Source organism: Nelumbo lutea, chromosome 3 (assembly GCF_056320005.1).
Source record: "Nelumbo lutea isolate HS-2025 chromosome 3, American lotus-T2T, whole genome shotgun sequence".
NCBI lineage: Eukaryota > Viridiplantae > Streptophyta > Magnoliopsida > Proteales > Nelumbonaceae > Nelumbo > Nelumbo lutea.
Window position 1 is genome coordinate 26,222,708 of NC_142686.1, and position 23,619 is coordinate 26,246,326.

Sequence of the window (23,619 nt, forward strand, 5' to 3'; positions counted from 1 at the left end):
AGTAAAGATAGAAATAGCTAAAATACAAAGAAAAAAATGAAATAATATCTTAATCATAGTCTGTTTTCCTGATTAAATAGATTAATGGTTTAACCAGAAAGGTCATTTGGTTGCTGACTATATATATATATATAAATGGGATAAGCTATGGATGATGATGATCACATATATGTACATATCTAACCATAACTTACACATGTCATAATATGCATTTTTTTTTGCCCCGGGCCCATTCAATTTTTGACAAAACCCAACCCTAGCCCACCCAAGTTGCACCCCTAATTAGGATCATATCCAGTTCATGCACCCATCCCAAGACCCCATATAGCTGGAGCTGCTTCAAGATCTGCTACTCGCAATTGTGTAAAACAGGCTGTGTAACCAATCTGGGTGTAAGTCCCATGTATATGAAACACTAATATGTTCAGTCGTGATTGGATACGTAGCCTCTTACACAGCCTTAGGAGTAGAAGAGTTAGAGCCATGGGAGTCAGGAACCAACATTGGGTAATGGCCTCTATGTCATGGATCATTGAATTCACCCTGCGATCAGACCGTGTGATCCAACCCAATAACCTTTCTGGTTTTGTGAACAGTCTTATTACCACATTGGTGCTAAGGGTGCAAGTCAAATGGACTGGGCAGTTTAAGCTCAACCCAGCCCAACCCTAATAATTGGGCTTAAAGCCCGAACCCGATTTCAAGTTTGAACTGTCCCTGGCTCAGTGGGTTGGACACATGATGGGGTCAGGCTCGGGTTTGGTCATCGCATCCCAACCTCCTCTCGGGTCTCGACTCGAGTCTTAACTACGCAACGGTACTGTCGGTACATAGTACAGACGATGGTCCACAGAGAAGTTTCACCTGTTCGACGTCCAAATCTTCTTACACGTAAGAGTTCTTCTCGATCAAAAGACCAAGTGACGATTGCCGCTGATTTCCATATCCACGGCTGAAATAGGTTCGATGACGACGAACCAACCAATCACAGGCTTCCAACCGACAACTCACATTTAACCGGGTGTTCCCGGTTATACATTCCTCACGAGTCACGAGTTCAACCCGATCGATGGACGAACCGGAAACCTGATACAGGTTGTACTCACGTTCTTTACATCGATACTTCAATTTCTTTGTTTTTTCAAAGCCGAATTCTCAGCTCCTCCCTCTTTCCCATTTTTTTTCCTTCTTTGCTCTGTGTCTCCTTCCGTGTCTGTTTCTCTCCCTCTTTCTCCGTCCATCGTCGTTTTAGATATTTTCCCGCTAATCGAGCGGGGGATATGAGCTTTTGAAGTTTTTCGATTGGACGATCTAGCTTTTTTTCGACCGGATTTTATTAGGTTTTGTAGGATTTCTGTGTGGTTTGTTTGGATCGGATTCTGATCCTCGTCGGTAATCATGTTTCTTCTCGATTGGTTCTACGGCGTTCTTGCATCGCTCGGCCTTTGGCAGAAAGAGGCCAAGATCTTGTTTCTAGGGCTTGATAATGCCGGAAAGACGACGCTGCTTCACATGTTGAAAGATGAGGTTTGTCTCGTTTGTTCTTTCGTTCTTATTCTATTTTTTCTCTTATGTCAGAATTTAGTGCTCCTCTGTATTCTTTCTTTTCATGTTTCTATGCGTGATATTTTATCTTTCGTTTTTTTTTCTTTGATTTGTTGTTCTTGTTGGTTCTTTTGCAGAGATTGGTTCAACATCAGCCGACACAGTATCCGACATCAGAGGAATTAAGTATCGGGAAAATCAAGTTTAAAGCCTTCGATTTGGGAGGGCATCAGATCGCTCGCAGAGTATGGAAGGATTACTATGCAAAGGTATACTTGGATTACAGAAAGTCAAGCCGTTTTGTGGTTTTGTTTCTTCTGTAATTGGAATGCTGCCATTATAAATTAGAGAGAAAAACATATTCCAAGTGAAAGAGAATTTTAAACGATATTTGTTGAAAAAAATACAATTTTAAATTCCAATAAGTAAACTAGTAGAGGAAAAGAAAGAGATTTATTAATAAGTTATGCATATGTGTGTGATTCACGATCTAGGATGTTTCTGAGAATATCTGGCTTGCAGTACTAATGTTTAGCATAGAGTAGTTGCGATCCAGCTTCATCGACCTGAAATCTATAAATACTTGTTCGTTCTGAAGATTCTGGGGTCCAAAAAGGCCCGGCTTGATTGATCTATCATCTATCTATCCAAATACTGTGTTCTAGTACAACGGTTAACCGTTGCCTGCACATACTTTAGGTCATATTCTGAAGTTTTTTTTTTTCTTGTTTTCTTTTTTCATTAGTGATTGATTGAGTTCCTAATTACTTTGTCTTCTTATTTTATCGCGAATATGAAACATGATTTGCATGTGGAAAATTACTTTGTTGGAGCCTTCTTATACATACAATTGAGCAGTAGCTTGCTTATTATCTTTTTTTTTTTTTTTGTCTATATGGCTTTTGTTTGCTACATATACTTTAGAGCCTGGAACTAATACAAAGTTATAGTTATTGTAAATTATAATTGTTTTTGAGTATCAACCTATTAGTTTGCTGATCAGTACAAAGTTCCTTCAATTTCTGGTTGAATTTGATTTGATGTTTCTTTCACACGGAAAAAGTTTGAACTATCTGATATTCATAAATCATTATCTTGTTTGCTTCTTATTATTACCTGAAGGGACGTTGTTTCTGTGCCTTTGTTTGATCATTATTGTCTATGTCAATTCTTTTGTATATGTTTTTATGGTTTAAGGTTTTTATGAGAAGTTCGTTACATATTTACATCTTTATACGCACCCCATATTTCAGTTTGCTTTGTATTTCAATTTTATGTTTTAACTTTTAAGTTTTTCTTGTCAGCTGTTTATACAAACATTGGAACCTATCCATTTATAGTCTGGAGTATTGACTCTGTTTTTAGTTGTAATGCTGCTTAAAATCTCCCTCTTTGTTCTAACTTATTTTATTTGTCCTTCTCACTTTTTTCAAAGTTTTTGGATTTCCTATCTTATCCTTCATATAGTCTATCTTATTTTATTTGACCATGCTTTTTCACACATGGATGGTGGGGACCTGGCGCTTTAACCCTCACCAGAAAATATGAACACATCTAACCAGCATGAAATTTGAAAAAAAATGTTATACTTTCAATTTTAATAATCCCCTTGGGCCCGCCCAAAAAGGCTTTTAGTAGTTGGTACTTACAGCTAAGATCTGTAGGACCAATCACTCACGACATGAAGAGTTGGTCCACACTTGATCAAACCATGTTCTGGGTACCATTTACCACTTGATCATATCCCTCAAGTTGAGGCCTTTGGGTTTTGATCTTTCACCAAAAGGGCTTGGGTGGAAGTAATAAGAAATGATTTAAGTGTCATATTTTAACTGTGGATATGGCAATGAACACAATGGAATGGCAAAACAGGATTCAAGTATCTGACCCATACAAGTTGGAACAAGGATTAGATGATGATGATGATCCTCTGGACAGATCCATATCATTGTCTCATTGATGTATTCACGGAATTCGTTGGGCAATTTAATATTTTTAGGTTGTGTTTGGTTTAAAGGAAAAACTAGGAAAATGTAGGGAAACCTTTACAAACCTTGTATGGGTTTCCCTACCTTTCCCTGCCCCTACCTTTTCTTTCAAACCAAGCATAGCCTTAATGCCATTTTGTTACACCTTTTGGGCACTCTACTTCTTAAGTTCTTGTAAGGTGATTGCTGTATGTGTTTACTAGGTTTTTACTTTCGTGCTTTTCTAGTTAACAGATCCCCTTAGATTGTGATGGCTGTCGGTTACCAAGAGAGATCATTCGTGCATCTCTAGCTGTATAGTCTAATAGCTTGTTTGCCTTGCGTTGATTACTACTACTCTCTTGAGTGTGTAATATCTGTGACACTTGCTGCTGCAGGTTGATGCAGTGGTGTACCTGGTTGATGCCTATGACAAAGAAAGATTTGCGGAGTCGAAGAAAGAGTTAGATGCGCTTCTCTCAGATGAGGCACTGGCCAATGTTCCTTTCCTTGTGCTGGGCAACAAGATCGATATACCCTATGCAGCTTCAGAGGATGAGTTGCGCTACCACCTTGGCCTGACAAACTTCACCACAGGTAAGGGAAAGGTAAATCTTGCCGATTCAAACGTGCGTCCTCTGGAGGTCTTCATGTGTAGCATAGTCCGCAAGATGGGGTATGGTGATGGATTCAAGTGGCTCTCTCAATACATTAAGTAGGGAAAGATCCAGGTAGATATTTCAAGCTACCCAGATGGTATTTTTGCGTCACTACTACAGTTTCTTACCAGACTAAAATTCGCATGCACGTGTTGTCCTTTTGGATTGGTGTTTAAGGAGGACGTATTTAATCATCACTGCTATGTAAAGTGGATGTGTAATAGCAAAATTTAACCTGGTTTGGTAGCTGGTATATGACATTTTTTTTTCCAATTTTACCTTTTTTTTTTGTCTTTTTTGGGGGGAAGGTTAGGGTAGAAATGTGTCATGTTTACTTGATTTGTTTGAAAATCAGGATTTGCGGAATCAATAATTGGATTAAGGTAAGTAGTGTAGTGGTATTTACCCCAGGATTTTTGACTGGCCAATTCCTTTGCTTATAAAGAATTTTACTGTAGCATGTAAATGGTTCCTTGATTTAGCTGGTTCAAGTGCTTTCAGCGTCTCTCGAGGTGGTTTCCCTTTTTTATGGTGTGCATTTTTTGCGATTTTGTATTACTTCTGTACCGCATGGAGAGAAAAATTGGTCAAAAAAAAGAACGGGAATCATACGAGGGTTTCATACTTGGTCCAACCTCGTCAATGGTGTGGCAATGTGGAAATGGTAAGTACCTACCATTTCCACAAAGATTGAATGAGGTTACTGCCCATTCATTTCATACTTGTCAGTATCCAGTTTACATCCGGTCGACATTGACTTTGTGTTGATGGAATGAATTTTCTTTGTTGTTTTTATTTTTATAGTTAATTTTCTAGTTCAAGCTTTTCATTTTCAACCGGGACACTTGTGGGAGGCTTTAAAAACATTTCAGACCTTGCATTAGAAATGAAAAAAAACTCGTAAAGATCAAGGGGAAGAGTACTTTTATTTTCATTTTAACACTAGATTAGATATTTCAGTCTTCAGTGTTTTACTTCAAAATGCTATTTTGGATTTGCGATGTTATTTGCTTGTAGTATTAGATTCATGAATTCGGCTATTCAGGTATACAAGAATATTCTCCCAAACCCTTCTCCTTCGAAGAATGAAAGCTAGAGCAGCAAGGCCCATGGGAGTTCAGTTCAGACCTAGGAGATTTATACAAGCCATGGGGATATTGATGTTAGGGTCCAGCATTTTGAACCCTTTCTTTTTCCGGTCTAGCAGGGATCATGCGGTCATGCCAAGTTATCTCGCAAGCTTTCCAATTCACTAGCTTGTTTGATGTTGGCTCTTTCTGCACGATACATTTATTCATCTAACCATGGATGCATCAATATTGTTACACCAGCTGTCTGAATTGACGTGTCATGTGGAGACACAGCCCGACCGTTGAACTTAAAACAGCCAAATTATTTCAAGAAAAGTAGAAAACCCCACGATGTCTTCTACGGTTTTCAACCCCCCCCCCCCGATGCACAAGGAACCACCCATTATATTTAAGGTATTTAAGGTTAATTGATTAAATATACCTTTTGTTTCACTAAAAGTGTAAAACTTACTTAAATGTGGGTTCCGAAATGACTTGTGTATAACTATATACCTTGTTAAAAAATCTAAGCGCTAAGGAGTGAGAGAAAAATTAAAAGACACCCCATTCTTTAAATTTTCTAAATAGGCACCCCCATTCTTAGCTTCATATACCTCGCCCTCCTTTCTCTCAACTAAGGTTCAAAGTATCTCTTTGATATGCCTCTATAGTGAGTGTAACAGGGGTCTCACCGATTCAAGGGGTGGAAGAGTCCTAAATCGTGTTCTTAAAAAAGCAAAAAAAAAAAGAAGGTATTGATTTGCCTAACACGCCTTTATTTAAAATATTATTTATAATTAAATTTTTTTATTTATTTGAAGTAAATTTATTTTTAAAAAAATATTGTTATCTGAAAACATTTCAGGGATTTGAGTCTCCACGGGGAACCCATCCCCAGTAGGGATGGAGGTTAATTTTGGAATAGGGGTCAGAGATGGGGAATATGATCCCCACCCCATGTTTTGTTGGGAGACAAGACATGGCGACCCCATAATTTGTCAATAGGCCCTTGTTTGAAGAATCAACAAATCTTGCCATACCAAAATTCGATAAGCAGGTTAACCATCTAATTTGGACTTTATATTTAGAGCTTTTTTTAAGGGAGAATGACCTATCGGCCCAGGGTTAGAATTTGTAGGCTCAAAGTATTAGCAGGGTAGGTGCTAGCTCGGAATTAATACCAATTCACGAGCGGGTGTTGATGCATAGAGTGTGGATTGTTGACCTTTTGAATGTTTATAGCTCTACAGTGGAAATCAAAAATCTGCATTGGTTCAATCCGTACTTTCTCCGTTTTTTTAATAACAACTTCAAGAGAAACTTCTCTCCACCCATCAATTAAATCAGTAAACAAATTGATAAAAATCTTTTGTCCAAACTTATCTACTAGTTAGGAAACACTAACGTTTCAATTATGGTTTTAAGGCCAAAATTTTGTTCTCCAATCCTTTGATCACGTGGGAACAAATACAATATACAGCCTCCATGTAACATACTTGCCTTATGGCGCTTGCCTCTCTCCTTTTTCCTCAAAAGCCATGCAAATTGCAGATCAATTTAGCAAAATTAAGCAATCACATCTGGCTCTTCGTTCTCTTGATATAACTTCTTTTGGAGGATTCTTTGCTGCTGGTTGCTGGATGCGGTGAGGTGAGGTAAGGTGTTCTTTTGGAGGATTCTTCTGAGTTCTAACATTACAAGATGGTCCTTCAAGCCATCCAGCTTCAAGACTGAAGGAGTGCAAATGCCTGTTTGTTCATGAAAGGTGAAAGAGATTTTCATGGTGAAGTACAATTAACATTTGTTGATTATTCCTTTGCTCATTGATGGCTTCTAACAGATACAGTTTCAAAAACCCCCATGTCAAAAGAGGTTGGAAGTATCAAGTATCAGCAGGATAGAAACTATCAACATCTTCTGTCAAAACATTCAACATCATTCAATCCTTCTACCTTGGACTTCAAGTTGAAAAATACACAACCACAAGATTGCCTTCTTCAAAAACTTTGACTTCTGTTTCAGTATTAATGTATTTATGTATTATGCATATGGTCCCTTATCATCACCAAAAAAATCTTTCTTAGAAACCATGGAATCATTTAGGGGTGTTTGTCGATTGTCAATACTTGTGATTTTGCTTTTTGAAAGAAAAAAAAAAAAAAAAAACACTGCCAAATGCATACGATTTTTCTGATGTGGCAGTTGATTTTGTTTTGAAAAAATAATAATAATACATGTTGGTAAACCCCCCCCCCCTTCACGCACAAATATGAAGTTATAAAGCCCCACATTGAAATTTTGCCAAAAAAAAATCAAGAATGTATTCCAAAACTGAAAAAGACCTTAATTTGGCAATTCCAGCTTGAGTCCCAGCCCTAAGACACATTGTTAAGGTTCTTTTTCTTCAGCAAGTACATCAAATTTTCACTGCTTTTATTGTTGGAAGCAATGGAATAGAACTCGTCACTTCTACAGATACTAGAAGAATAAACATCAATATATTGAGATACGAAGGCCACTAGCAGTCTCTCAATCATTGGCAGTTCCATGACTTCCGTCTCCTTCATCTATTATAAAACAGTAAAGTAAAATGGTACATTATAAAAGGCAAAGCTAATATGATAAAGAAAAGGTAATTCTTCAGGTATTAGTTTACACCAGTAGACCTACCTTGACAATCTGGAGGAGCACAAGGAGATCTGTGGGACCGTGCATGTTGTTGTGTGGGCTAAAATATCAAAAGAAAAGTAGAAAAAATAACAAGGACGTCAGAAAAAGCATAGAAAATATGTCTATGTACTAAAAATCTCAGATTTCCCCTCTTGTGCATAAAACAAGGATGCACTCTCATTTTAAAGAATGGATAGCAGTTCTCTGTCAATATGTAGTCTAAACTACAGTATTGAGACCGGTCATGTGACTGGGACCCATTTGTCTGAGTAATCAAACTTTAAAAGCAGACCAACCTGGAGTCAGCAGAGCCTTTTTTTTTAGCACCGCTTATATTCAGGTACTTACAAAAACTATAAATCATGTTCCAGAAAAAAAAAATAACAAAAAAAGTCTTTTTTGCATTTTCATGAGTAGGAATAGTTTTTTAGCATCCGGACATTCAAATATCTTAGAACCGAGTTGGCCACCATCATAGCCTGACAATAAAAAGATGGGATTGTTTGAACTTGTATGGAAATTGATGGTTATGGGATCGTTTGGTTGTTTGTTAGGTTTAGAGTTTGTTGTCTGGAGTTTTTTCTCTTGTATGGTTGGTTTTTAGTTTGGAGCTGTGGTCGGGAGTAGGTTTTTTTATTTTCTTTTCTCTAGGGTGACTTCTGGTCACCTTATTATTTTTCTTTTTCTTTTAATAAGTTTTTTATTACCCAAAAAAAAGGTTGGATAATAATGTAGATCTATTCTTTATTTTCAGTTTTTCAATTTTCTAGCTCCCCTTTGCTTTGGAAAGCAAAATTCATGCGAGTCTTCTGTGTCATAAAGTTAATGAAAAATGACAATGCTCTTGTTGTTTTCTTCTGGTTCTGGTACACCCAGCCAAAAATGTTAGCACTGACTGTTAGATTTGGAACGCTAATAGTAGCTTCACTCCCTTTATGGAGAAAATTACAACTAGATCCCTACTCTGCTTGTTTTGGTCTTAATGCTTTCAAAGATGATCATCATGATGGTGTACCATTGGGGCGGGATTTAAACCATACTACAGCCACTGAATGGTATCTAAGCAACGCAATTGTCACATGTGCAAGTGCCATAACCATGAGAGGCAATGGAGGGAGTGAATCATTGAAAATAATAGGGAATTTCCCATGATGAGAGGCAACAGAGGGTGGCTCAATGAAAATAACTGATTACTCTATTGTCTATCTAAAACTTATATTATTCAACTTCTGAACTAACTAGAAATATAAAGTCCCTCATATTGCATTCTGTTTGCCAATAATATGGTAGTGACAGATGAGACTAAAATGGATTAAATGCTGAGTTGGGCATATGGATGGATACTTTAGAACCAATAGGATTTAACACAAGTAAAATCCATAGAAAAGCAGATACCAAAGAAGATATTGATGGTTTGGAGTGTACAAATCCTGAAATTGCAGAAGGGTGAAGCAGTAAGAAAGTAGAGAAGCCAAACCCAATATCATATATCAAAACAAGACATAGGTGATGTTAAGATTACTAGAGGAAGGGTAAGGGAAGGGATAAGAAGCAAGGAATGTAGAATTTTAGGATGTGGCAGATTTGAGAGTTGGGATGGGGGAAATTGGAGTGGGTGAAGGTGTGGTGTCCATTTTGTGTTGATAATTGGAGAGTTGGATGGGCCAGGGGAGGTTGTTCTGAGCAGGTAAGTTATGGTAATAGTTTGTAAATACAACTGTAAATTCAGTCAGTGATCTTGGTGTCTTCTTAGGCCACAAAGCATATAGGTCTTCTTCCTTTTTTCATGTATAAAATTTTCCTTTGCAATCAAAATAAAAGAAGGTATTGATAGCATATAACTAGAGTGGAATAAGGGAGATGCATCCAGAGTTTTCTATCATTGGCATGTACAGATAGATTGAAATGAAATTTGTGTAAGAGAGCTATAAGAGCTAACAAGTGGAGCACAGACGAGTATGTTAAGATAGATGGTTGGAAGGAGAAAGGAAAATGAATTAAAAATGAGTAAGTTTCTAGAAATCTAACAATAACCCCAATAAGAGAAAATAACAAAAAAAAAGTCAATTAAAATGCTTGTACATTATCAAAGTGGCAAAGCTAGGAGAGCATCTAAGGACCATTTAGGAATGATGGTTTTTTGACAATTATACCTATAACCATTTTAGGGATAGGAAGGCTAGAAGGGGTTACAGCACCTGTAACAAGAAGTGATCTATTACAAGCTCAAGGAGTTAAAAGGGCTAGGGAGTAGGGGCAGAATGTAGCAGGAAATAGTTTAAGAACTTATAATTTAACTTTGGATATGGCATTAAACAGAACGGAATGGTGAAACAGGACTCACGTAGCTAACCCCATATTCTTATTATTTTGTATTGAAAATACCAAAAAAACAAATAAGAATTTTGGGCATAGACACATGACACTATTAATGTCATAAAGCAATACCACTTTTCATCAAAAATTTATATATTCTATATTATAATCAATTCATTTTGGCAAAGTAGCAAGGAATATTTAAAATGATGAATTTTCATATAAAAATAATCTAAGAAAATAAGCAAAGTAGCAAAACACTAAGTCCAAGAAAGAAAGTACTGCAACAAGAATCCAAGCAAATAACCAAATGACAGCATAATAATGTATATACTACACAATTTTATGTATCACATAGCATAAATAAAGTACAAAATTGTATGCAACATATGACAAGGTGCCTGTTTGTCATTTTTCTTGCCTACAAAAGCACTGGATAATTGGTGAAAACCAGTTGATAGGCCAGTTTAACTGGAAAACCGATGAACCAGTCCCAGTTTTATGAAACCAACCGGATCATTAAATTCTTGAAATTTTAAAACATGTGTGACAAGACTTGAACCCATAACCTCTTATTTTCATTATTGATTAATTATGATAGTCCACCTCGTTATTTATATTAAATAAGGATTCTATTGTACATAATTATATATTACTTTATTACACACGTATTTTAAAGAAAGTGTAAATTAAGAGACTTGAACTTTGGTCATTTTCTTTAAAAATTAAGGAACTTGCCATCCATCACCATATTTAAGTATAATAAAAAGTTGTAAATTATATTATATATAGAATTTATATGACTGTAGTATATATAATATACGTATATGCCACATCATCACGATTTGATCTCCAATTTGACCCCAGTTGAACCCTTGACCTGTGAACCTCTCCCTTTTTCGGTTCTATGTCGGTTCAGTTCTCTAAACATTGTTCTCCCACAGGACTCAAACCTAAGACCATGAAATACTTTGTCCAATTGATCTAATATCCAAATAGGCCAGGAAGCAATTACTCAATATCGGTCCTGGCTATTCAGGATCTTGGAAGGGGTAGACTGGATATGGACCTAACCTTTGGCATTTTCTTGCACATAGAGACCACCCTTAGACTCAAACCTGAATTCTCATGCTTGTCAGCCTGGGATTTAACACCATTGCACCGAGCAATGGCCCCTAATTGAGTTAATAGGCCATTTTCTATTTTAATTGTTTAGTTTTACATTAGTCATTTTGCATCTTTTTGATCTTCTTGTACAAATATGATCACTGTGTGTTGTGCGGAAACAAGAAGCCCTATCATCGATGTTACTAATGGAATTAACTGCCTTGCTCCAACTAACATGTAAACAATTGTCTAACAATAAGAGAATTTGTATTTCTTTCATAAATTATGTTTAAACGAAATGATGACTTTATTAAGAATCAATTGAATCTGGTCAACTCAATCACAGTTCCACATTTGACCCAAATTGAATTTTATAGATTCAACAACGTTTTGAATTAAAGCAAAATTTCCAATTACTTCTTTTGGTTTTGTTCATAAGCTCCTTGTTGATCATTTGGACCCTTATCAACCCATCTTAATAAAGACTGATAAAAGAATATGTGAAGGTTTAAAGTTGTAATTGTTGAAGAAAAGTTAACTTTGCTAATTTTGTTTAACTCTTTTTATATTAAGATTCATGCAATTAATATTAGTAAAAAGAAGAAACTTTCTGTTGATCTAGGATACAATTTTAACATTGTTATGTGGTACTGAAAGGAAATGAATTCATGCATAAAACTAAGAAACAGAAAACAGAATAAGAAATGAAGCCATAGGAGAGCAAGAGAGAAAGAGAGAAATGAAAAAACTACATCATCACATCTTTAAGAAAATAAAATTAGATTAGTACCTGCAATTTAGGCCTAAGGGCCTCAAGTGGTCCTTTAGGAGTATCTACAGGAGCTCCTTGCTGTTACAGTCAAGAAGTATCAAAGAATATTAGATAACCCAACGCAGGATGTTATATACACAACTGCATGGTTCACTCTCAAATTAATGTGTTAGCCATCAAGAGACAAAGATCAAAAGGGCCGAAAAAAGCCATACCTTTTCTAGTGCCCAATCAGCTGAATCAAAGTAGGCACGTTCATGGTCCTGAAGTTAGAAATAAAAAGAATTAATTTAAAACTAGCACAAAGGAGCACCTCAAGCCTGTCATATTCAAATCAATGGCATAGCATCAAGCAGTTCCAATGTAAGATTAATCACCTTAGAAATCAGTGGTGGTTTCTTGGGTATAATTCCTCCATACTTTTTCTTGATTGCTTCTTCCTACGGAATAAGAGATAAATATATGCCTTGGGAATTATTAAAGTAAACCATTAATGGCAAGTATAGAGAACATGACATAAGATCCCTGATTCCTTTTTTCCTGTAAATACTACAGGGTGTTTGGTAAGTTATGTATGTAAATGGCAGCAGAAAGTAAACTACCTCCTCCTGAGATGAGGGCATGGATGGTTCAGGTTCCCCTTCAGGGATGTCCCCATCAACCTCACCATGCTCCTTGCTGCTATCCATGCTTGGAATCCTTCACTGGCACCACTTTATGGTATAATAGCTGCAATGGATATTGAAGCATTCAATAATGACAACCTATATGTAATTAAATAAAATTCAGGCAGAAAAAACAATAAAAAACTATTTACTTGTAGCTGGAAATATTACTTACTAAATACAGTCAGAAAAATATCAAGTTATCTTAGGTTGATACATGCAGGATATGCTTCTTAACAAAACCAGAACAATAACTGAAACTAACCAATGGTTACTAAATGTGGTGTTGCAAAAGTTAAACTTAGGTAAAACATGCTTACATGAAAATATTTATGATTTTCAATGCTCTGTCGTCCTAATCAGATACAAGTTCTAACCTCTACATCATAAGAAAAAATATACAGAAGAAAATGAATAGATATGGCAGTCATTATGCTACCATGATCAATCAACCAAAAGCAATTAGAAATACCATATCTGAAGCCACAGCACACAGAGCAATCAGCCAAAACATGTTTCCTTGAAAAATAATGATACTCAAGATTTTATCATCCTAATCAAATACAAGTTGTAATCTTTGCATCAAATATAAAAATATACAGAAGAAGAAAGAAGAGATATGGTATTAAATTATGTTACAATGAGAAATCGGTCGAAAGAACTTAGCAATGTCATATCTGAAGCCAGAATGCAGAGTAAGGACCAGGGTGAATGTATGGGGTCAAAAAAATGCAGAATTCATTCTCCAAGAATAAGGTGAACAAGGGATATAACACACAAAACTCTTACGGGCATTTGTAATTCCTTTATTCCAGATAAAATTGGAAAGATTTTCTAGTCTATTTGAGTGGCATGAAGAAATGTTTCAAACTAAATCATTTTAGAAATATAAAAGGCTTAAGTTCATAAATCTAATATCAAAGAGCAATAAATTTGAGAATGGGCAACAGAATAAAAAAAAAATATCATTCTTTTGTTTAAAATCATGAGGACTTTAACGTAGAAACTTCTTTGGTGGCTACGTTAAATGATTGAACCATTTCTAAATGATTCCAAAACTTCTATTTGAAGAAATAGACCCAAGAATATCTGAAGCAATATCACTAATTGTTCATCAACAGCAACTAGAATGCAATGACAAAGAGATGGTTGAAGGTGAATCAATAGAAGCTGGAGGACAAAGCACCTAGGTCCCCGGAAGATGTCTAAATTGCCAAAAATCAATTTTCTAAAAATCATAATCATTAAGGATGTTCTATGGTGCAGAGTTTCAGCAGTTCACAATGTTAGTTAAGATAGAGAGAGAGAGAGAGAGAGAGAGAGAAACATAGAATACTCAAATATCATGGAAATTCCCTCATTATTTGTAAATTGTATTGAGATATAAGGTATGATAAAAGAGAAATGTATGACAGATGAAAAAATATTAATGGAAGGAATGTACTTCCCATGAGATGGCCCATATGTGGAAGATCAAGCAAAACCAACTTCATCTAAAATAAACCATTTCCCTAGTCTATCTTATCTATTAAAGGAATGGAATGGAATATGGATATAATAGCCACCTCATTCTTTTTCTTGACTCTTTTCCAGATTTTCCCCTCTTAATCCTCTCTCTCACTTCCCCTCTCCACTGCACTCTCATTCAGCTATCTCCTCACCCTCCAATCTATCATGCTTTTGTTACTTTAGCCTTTGCACCTTCCTAACTTTCAAGAGGTTATCTTCTAGTCTCTACAAATTCCTTAAGGATAAGGTCTACGTAATCTAATCAAGGTTTTCTGCATAGATTTTACTGCATGAGCTTCATAACATCCGTGTAGAGTATGATAGGTCATGAAAAGCTTGAATATCACTCTTAAAGGTATAGATTGTTGGTGGCAAACCTTCACCAAATTCTCTGTCTTGAGCAGATCCATGTCTTCTATTTTCGAAAAGATGAAAAAAAAAATTGTGGTTTTATCTTCTGAAAATATATTTTGATATAAATATTCCCTGGCTTTTTTTGGTATTTGGTGATACACACCACACTAATACCCCCCTCCCAAAAGTCGTGGTTGCGGGAATCGAATTGTCTATTCTGGAACAAACTGGCTAACCTACCAACTAAGCCACCCCTCAGTTTCCCCCTGGCTTATTTTATAGTTCATAATTTCACAATCTCATGATTTTATTAATTCCATATATTGTCTTTTATAGTTCCCATGTATTGCATGGGTTCTTGCTAGTTATGAGCTATAAGAAAGCAACCATCAATCCTCGGGAGCTACTAAGACTACATAAATAAATTCCCCTGGGGTTGTGCAGATACATCTAGCAAAGTAATTAAACAGGGGCCTGCTATTCAACAGAAGCCACGCAAATTTCAAAAGTTTAAACGTAATGCTGAGAGCTGACGGATTCACTAGTCATGATTCCAAATTAGTAGGGGCTGGACTTATCAAACGGAATCGTAAATGGGCTTATATTCACACTATAATGGCTTTTTTTATTTTTCTTTTTCTTTTTTGGAAATATGCATAGCAATGGAAGGGCTAGGTGGCAACAGATTACAACTCCTAAACTAGGAGAGGAGATCAATTCCATTAACAGCACCAAATATCCCAAATCACTTTGTGGTTTTAGCTACAGAACCACCTTACAACTTAACTTCTATCATCAAGGAACTTCAGGTCCGTCAACTACTTTTAAGCCGGTTGTATTCAAAAGCTAATAGTGCAACTGGACGTTTGCCAAAGTTCTGCCATTGCCAATGCTCATGGAAAAACTTGCATGATCTTTCTCAACTCAATCAATTCAAACAAAACCTTATCCCAACTATTATGAAATCGAATACCTAAAAAAAAACTATTATGGAATCAGTTATATTGAATCCTCCTTCCGCAATTCAACGTTCACAGATCATCTAAAGAGAAGCTCTGCTTCCACCAAAAGGCCTCATGTCAACATTATCCGTCGACGTCTGGCTTCCACCAAAAAGAATGAAAGAAAAAAAAAATGTTCTCTCGAATCCGTCGACTTTTTTTTATTTTTTGTCCAGTTGACAACCCGACATCTCTTTTCCACAGTACTCTAGAGTCGACCCAGATCACAAAAGTATATTCAGAAATAAAAGCTAAATCCTAATAAACAATTCTTAACCACATTTTAAACGAACAACCAACCACTGAATTTAACAAATAAATGCATCGAAGAGAACTAAGAATTACAGAGATATCAAATGTATATATAGAAATTAATCTCCCAAAAAAACGCATTTGAAAAGATTGCATGACCAATCTATTCTATAGAAATCTTGAATTGTTATTATTATCGCATTTATTATTGAACGAACAAAATGAAAAAAAAAAAAACTGAATACATAGAAAGATGAAAAAATATTTACTGAGTTTCTAGTCTTGAATTGGAGGTTATAGATCAATCGACGACGAAAACAAAAAGTTATAACCACTAGGGAATTAAGAGATGAAAAATAAATTCAACAAACAACGAAGAACCGTACCGGAAATCCGATTTCTATTCTTTTCTTGAAATCTCCGGCCTGAGAAAAATTATTCTATTTGAATTTCCAAACTTTTTCTGATTTTCCAAGAGAAAAAAAGCACACAACTTTTATTACAGACTTCACTACAAAAATTACAAGCTACAGGCAATTTGAAGAATAAATAAAATAGGGAGGGATAATTCTGGAAACAAATATTTATTTTACTGGTATGCATTGGATGATCCAGTACATCACACTTGTATGTATAATCGCTGTGGACCCTTCAATCACAAGGCCCATCGAAAGTTTCGAAACTCTGATGAGTCCATCTTATCAAACCGATCCCTCTGATTAACTGATTTAAATTTAAATATTTAAGTCTTCCTGGCGGGACCCACAATCATAAACAATAAAATAGTGTAGGTAATACCGTACCAGAATTAAAATATATTTGAGGTAAGTTTGACCAAGTTAACGTTTCTGAAATTGTTTTTGGTAACCACATTTTGGTAATTAGGTAGCCTAAAAACTAGGGTAATCATTTTCAGCCCGGCCCAGAAGCCCAGCCCGAAATTTCCGGGCTTGGGCTTAAGTTTTGTGTTCAGGTCCTCAGCAGATTTTATGGCTGGGCTGGCCCAATATTGTTATTATTATCGCATTTATAAAAACGTGAATGCCCTTTCTTTTCTGCAACTTTTATTGGACGTGTTTACCCCCTTGTCCAAACATACAATAAGAATAAAAAGGGCATATCTATCCTTTACTCTCCCTTCAGAAATGCACATACAAGTTTACTACTCTCTCTCTCTCTCTCTCTCTCTCTCTCTTCTCCTAAAATTTCTCCTAAACAACTTCTCCAACTTTCTCCTAAGGCCAAATAAAAATATGAATAGTGTAAATACATACAAAATACATGGTTTTGCACTCTACAAATTTGTATTTGTACTCTTTCCAAATTGAGCCTAAATTATCTCTAATTTAGTAGAGATTTTCTCTCATAAATTATCTCTAATTATTATTTAAATATTTTAATAAAATCATATAATAACTTTAAAATATTTATTAAAAAGATAAAAGATAATTATAATCGATTTAATAATATTCATATTATTAATAATTATATATTTTTACAAAATTCATCACAAAATTATGTACAAACAATATAATTATGATTTTTTTAATTATTCAAACTAAATGTTATTCAAAATAATAAAAATCTAACATTAAAATGAAATATTATTTAAATATTTTAATAACTAAATATCTTAAATCATAAAATAAAAAAATAATATTTTAAATCAATTAATAATATATTTTAAATAGTTATTGAATAACTTTCGATTATAATAAATAGATTAAGATTTTAAATATCTAGTTGAATAACTAAATTATGTATTAATAGTGCTATAATTTTATGGATTATTAAATTTAACAAGTAATTAATATTTTAAAATTTAAATAATAATATTATTTCAATAAATAAATAATTTCATTCATACCAATTAATAATTATAGAAAATAAATTTCAAAAAAATTATTGTTTATTAATAATAAATTTAAAAACTTAATATTTATTTATTATATATTTATCTATACTAAAATCAATATTTATTATATTTTAGTAATTATTTTCAATAATTATTGGAGTTTAAACTATTGTTCTTTAGATTTTTAAATTTAATTTATTGTGTATTTTAGCTATAAATTTTTAATAATTAGGGGAGGTTAAACTATTGTTCATGTGTTGGTTTGATTCAGTTGTAAGTTGTTTGGCCAACCAAATCGACTTGGTTAGGTTAGGGGGTTGGTCACTCAGGTTATATGGATCAATTTTGGTTTGGTCGATCGATTCAAAAATTTAAACTTAAAAAAATTAAATCTATGAATTAAGTTTAAATTTAAAAATTTACAATGCCATTATTTAAAAATTAAATTTATGATATAGACTATTTTAGCCTAAGAAATATTGGAATTTTCCCACTTTTCTATATTAAAAATATATTTAAAATATAAAATATTAATATATATATATATATGGTCGGGTCATTCGATTTTAGTCAGTTTACATATGGCCAAAGCGAAATTGATCCAACCTAGTCGGGTTGGAAAATTGTTGAACCAAAGCCGACTGGAAATATTAGAAAACTGGTTGGTCAGTTTCATTAATTTGATTCAGAATGGCAATGAGATGGGGCAAGGATGAGGAGCCTCTCCCCATCCCCATCCCCATGAAAATCCCCATCCCCACAAGGATCCCCACTCCCCGTGATTCTTTATAATATCAACCATTATGTTTTTGTTTTTTTATTTTATTTACAAAAAGTTAAATTTTACAATCCTATTAGAACATATTCAAACATATTCAACCATATTTTTAAAAATGTTAACATATAGAGGTATGTGTACATATATACATATATATTAGCGGGGATCCCATGGGGTAGGGATCGGGGTTCACGCAGGGCAATGAGTGCTCTCCCCATCCTTGTACTGTCCCCATTAATGGGGATAAAAATTTCTCCATCACCATCCCCGCGGGGAGAAAATCATCCCCATCCCTACCCTATTTTGGGTAGATTCCCATGAGGATCAAGGAAATTGGGAAAATTGCCATCCCTAAGTTTAACAAACAATCCTCTTTAAAATTAATTATTGTTATTATAAAAAATTATTAAAAGTAGTATATAAAATATAGATGATTATTAATTATTATATAAAACAACTATATGCTCTTACATGTTTCTATTGTTTACCTTTAACTTAATAAATCCCGTGCATCACACAAGTCCCCACTAGTATTATATTTTTATATTTGGAAATTCCCAATTAGTACCCCATACTTTGTGCCAGTGCCACTTTGGTCTCCGGATTTTAAAATGTGACAATTTAGTATTTAAACTTTCAAAACGTGTCAATCCAGTACTTGTCATTAATCAGTAGTTAACTTGCTATTAAGTAACATTTGAAAAGGGCACAAATGCCCTTCAAGTGTCATTTTATTTTCTTTATCAACCATCTAAATATTGACAAAAAGTTAACAGTCCCAAATCCTTGTTTCTTCCATTCAAGAAAGTTGGGGTTACATTTGAGTGGGCATTCTGGTGACCCCAACTTTCTTGAATAAAAGAGACAAGGATTTAATACTATTAATTTTTTTGCCATTGTTTGGATAGTTGATAAAAAAAATTAGATGACACTTAAAGGGCATTTGTGTATTTTTTAAATGTCACTTAATGGATGATTAACAACAAGTATTAAGATTGTCACATTTTGAAAATGCGGATACTTAATTGTTGCAATTTAAAGTTCAGGGACCAAAGTAACATTAGACTCAAAGTACAAGGTACTAATCAGGAAATTTCCTTTACATTTTTATTCATATGACTTTCATTTAGAGTAAGAGTCCCGCATTTTTAAGTGTTTTTTTTTTAGATAAACACGTACAAAAAAAGTTACTTTTTTTAGATTTGGAATTGAACCTATTAATTTCTAGACTTTATCGCTTTAAGGCTGAGTGAAACCGGTTTCAAACCAATAATAATTGGGACATGTATTAAGACCCTAAACCAATCCATCGGTTCCAATCCCTGAAACCAAAACTGGCTTAATCGGTTCAGATCATTGGGTTGGTCCGACCCAATGACAGCCCTACATGAATATCCACTATGAAAAATAAGTATATGTAATTCTATGATGGAGCAAAATAAAGATGACATCCAGGCGGCACAAACGAGGAGGACAGCAGATCCCATGCTTGTTGTTATTGGTTCAATCAGTCCGTTTCACCTTCCAATTGGATTAAAGTTGCATTTGGCATTCATTATTTTAAGGATTTATCTTTGACGATGGGCAATCTGGAAATTCCTAGTTGGAAGATGACCTGGCTCTTAATCATGTGGCGAGTTAGACCAAACTGCAAGGTAGAGGATCAGAGAATCCGGCGAAATCACTCTGATGCTTAAGTCAGTACTATATTATGGTTATGAACTGAATACTTGAGTGCTAGAATACTAGTGAATAAATAATTGTGTGTATTCTCTCGTGTCATTGGGGTTGGTGTCTTTATATAGGTTTTGTTTGGCATGGGCTTCATGCACCGCATCTGAGATTTCTGGGAAGTCACCTAATTGGTTCGAGATCCTTGGAGATAACTGTCACGCACGTTGACCATCCTCCGGAACACTTTGTACATGGGCCAACTTCCGAGAAACTCGTAGGTCACCACCTGGACCTCAATCAAGCAAGCACGCCCTCGAGGGAGGTTGTTCCTCGTGTCGAGGTCACTTGGACCAGTGACGAGGTGCTACAGCTCAGCCCTGGACAAAGTGCTTCTAGCCGACTTGTATTGTGGTCGAGATTGTCAGGTTGGCAATGAAGGCAGGTCACTAGGTCAAGGCGAAGAGAAACCGCGATCTGGGACTCCAAGTCATCGCTTAGGTGGCATCCATGTGTCGTCCAACTATTCCAAGATGCCACGTGTCACAATGTGACTGGAGGGCCAAACCCGACCCTACCCAACCCCAAAAAATAGGGTTTGGGTCTCATATTTAGGTACCTGAATGTGAGAATGACTGACCCGACCCAACCCGAAAAAAACTGGGTTGGGTCATGGGTTAACCCGCTGACTCAATTGTCAAGCCTATTTGGGACTATTTATGCATTGTTAGAGGTTTCCACTCTTTAATTTTTTCTATTTAGCCTTTACTCTTTATTGTTTATTCTTCAAATTGTTAAATGTTCAACTTTTTTATTTTATATTTGAAATTTTAAGGTTAATTCTTTTAATTTTGGCATTTTTATGTAGTCTTTCTTTATTTTTTTAAATTACAATTATTTTTTTTCAGATGACCCAAATTGACTCATGGGTCAATCCTAACCTGGACATTTAGTATTAGGGTTTAGCATTTGACAACCTAACCCGAAATTCAACCCGACTAAAAAATCAACCCAAAAGGTCTTAATCCAACCCGAACCCGACCCATCCAAACCAATTGCTAAGTCAATTAGGGAGTATCAAATCAGACCCAACCTGCCTCATATACAACCAACCTCTACCCAACCAGGGATATTATATATAAAAAAAGGGATATCAACTAGTCGGTTTTGCTAACCCTACCCTAACCATCCATTGTATCCACGAGACTCGAGCAAATTTAATAACATGCAATTTTTTAATCCACCCCATTGTCATTCAATTGTATATTTTACAACCCACTTTTAAAACCTAAAAGCCACTAATTTTAGATGAGATTTGATTTATGGATCTTAACTCGTAAGTGCCATTTCCTTTAAAGTGAATGAAGAAAAATCAAAAGAAACGTGAAAATAAATTTAAAATTTGAAATTATATGATTAAACGTCACCAAATTATTAAAAAAATACCCTCTCTAGAGGCATCACGACCCAATTGGCCAGGGCAGCGACACCTGAATCCAAAGTTCAAAGTATTGATATGATATACCCCATATTAGACATATCATATTGTATCGGCTGGTTTATGATACATTTGTTTAAAGGTATTTTCAAGAATTTATTTATTTTATTTATTAAATAATATAAAGATATTTATAAAAATGAAAATTTGAAAAAAAACTAAAAAGCATATTATTTAATGCACCGTTAGGCTTCTGCCGATACACAAACCTGGGCCTGAATCGGATTAAAGAATTAAAATCGTAATCCAACCCTATACCTCAACAAACCTAACTTTACCCAACCCAACCTAAATCGGATTGATGGTTTTGATTCACAGTCTGTGATTCATTCCACATTCCCTGAAGTAGTGCGGTGTTACCAGTAACTGGTGAGGTAGCATAATAAGGTTCATCCGGTTCGATTTGTTCATATTAATGAGGTTAAATAACTCTCTTTATTTGTAATTAATCCGGTTAAATGTAAAGCCTTTATCAATAAAGAGAATTAAAAATGCGGAGTATTTTGAAGACAAATCCAAAATAAGGAATGCCAAATGCAGGGATTTAGATAATCAGAAGACCTTGTAATTGGTGGGCCACCCAAAATGTCAGCCAACTTATTAGTGGGCCATCAAAATTTCAAGTGTCAACTGCTCATGGGAGTAAAAAGTGGGTGGATTTTGGGAAGAAAATTGGCCCATACTTCATTGATTCCTTCTGAAAAGTGGTGCTACGTTGTTCCCAGAACCATGACCAATTGACCATCAGTTGAACTTGACGCAATGACGCCGATCATCAGCATTCCAACCGTTTAAACTGCGGACCCGCGACTGACAGTCGGAAGTAGAAATCTCGAGGAACGATTCGACGGTTTAGATGCTGAAACGGCCCAAAGTGATGGGCCTCAGATGTCATAATTGGGCTTTTATTGCACCTCTTATGTTTCGATGATCAACATTGTAATAAAAACGTAACACCATTATACACCAACACCAAAGGGATGCGTAATACGCACTACTGGTTACTTTTTATATTTATTTTTAATTTATTTAATTTCCCGGGTGATTATTAATTTATTATATCGATGAATGCACCTTGAAAATGGAAAACTGTACAGCGGATCCCCAGACTCTTTTCAGTGTTCGAACAGAAAATGCAGAAATTCATGTTGATCCTTTGATTTTTACTAAATGGCCTTACTCAAAACGCTAATTCGATCAAAATTTTGCTTCTGAGCAGCTAGAAGAACTGGTTCTGAAAATTCTCCATTTCTTGGTGTCTCTTCAGTCGGATTATTTCTATGTCTCCATTTTCTATTTTTCTTCCGTTTCTTCTTTATTTGAGCTTCGGAGTATCATCTATTCCTTTCGGATCACGGTCGATCCTTAGAGCTCTTGGTGACCCTGATCCCCCCGATGCTGCTATAGATTTGAACACGACCAACTTCGATGAAGTTCTCAGGGACTCCCCGGCTTCGTTTGCCATCGTTGAATTCTTTGCACATTGGTAGGTATATCTGGATCCATCTCCCAACTTTTTGATGGCGAATGAGTTCATTATGGGTTTTGGAGCAGTAGGACTGTGGGAGTGTTGTATTTTAGTTCCATTTCTTTTCTTTTCTCTTTAAATACTTTCTCTACATTTTATTTCTCATATACCGTAGAAAACTTTTCAACTATATTGAGGTTGAATTCTAGAAATAAATTCTTGATTCTCTAGTACCTTTTTTCTCTTTACGTAGTATGCAACTGGACATTACTGAACTATGGTGAGGAAATATATTGAGTCAGGGGAGGGGCACGAGCGAGATAAAATTGATTCTGTTGTTGAAGGGGAGCAATCAAGTTAACATAAATGTGGTAAAGTTCGCTCGACCAGGGGAATACTCAGGCAGCAATTATTGAAATTGGTTAAGGTCAATTTAGGATTTGTATTCTTACAATGGTTTTA

At 35.2% G+C, this 23,619-nt stretch overlaps 3 protein-coding genes across 7 annotated transcripts in view; 2 read left to right on the plus strand and 1 right to left on the minus strand.

The window, feature by feature from the left end:
* The first annotated feature begins 1,064 nt into the window (after window positions 1–1,064).
* LOC148863775 (small COPII coat GTPase SAR1A) lies at window positions 1,065–4,676 on the plus strand. Its single transcript, XM_088975871.1, has 3 exons — window positions 1,065–1,527; window positions 1,683–1,814; window positions 3,911–4,676. Exons 1-3 carry the CDS (start codon window positions 1,399–1,401, stop codon window positions 4,229–4,231), a joined length of 582 nt encoding a protein of 193 aa, XP_088831997.1. The 5' UTR covers window positions 1,065–1,398; the 3' UTR covers window positions 4,232–4,676.
* A 2,861-nt stretch (window positions 4,677–7,537) lies between these two features.
* Window positions 7,538–16,585, minus strand: LOC148863776 (uncharacterized). Of its 2 annotated transcripts, none has more exons than XM_088975872.1 (7): window positions 16,274–16,585; window positions 12,709–12,835; window positions 12,484–12,546; window positions 12,322–12,369; window positions 12,125–12,184; window positions 7,912–7,969; window positions 7,538–7,808 (listed from the first exon to the last, which is right to left on the minus strand). In XM_088975872.1, exons 2-7 carry the CDS (start codon window positions 12,793–12,795, stop codon window positions 7,771–7,773), a joined length of 354 nt encoding a protein of 117 aa, XP_088831998.1. In that variant the 5' UTR covers window positions 12,796–12,835; window positions 16,274–16,585; the 3' UTR covers window positions 7,538–7,770. The 2 variants fall into 2 exon arrangements, with proteins under 2 accessions (XP_088831998.1, XP_088831999.1); XM_088975873.1 differs by lacking the exon at window positions 16,274–16,585 and adding an exon at window positions 16,157–16,269.
* A 6,077-nt stretch (window positions 16,586–22,662) lies between these two features.
* Window positions 22,663–23,619, plus strand: part of LOC148863777 (sulfhydryl oxidase 2-like) — a 58,526-nt gene continuing 57,569 nt past the window's right edge. For 3 of the 4 annotated variants that reach the window (XM_088977615.1, XM_088977612.1, XM_088977614.1), the window contains exon 1: window positions 22,767–23,175. In XM_088977615.1, coding sequence (XP_088833741.1) covers window positions 22,970–23,175 — 206 coding nt within the window. In that variant the 5' untranslated portion in view covers window positions 22,767–22,969. Of the gene's footprint in view, window positions 23,176–23,619 lie in introns of all 4 variants that reach the window. The other variant, XM_088977613.1, reaches the window with a different exon arrangement.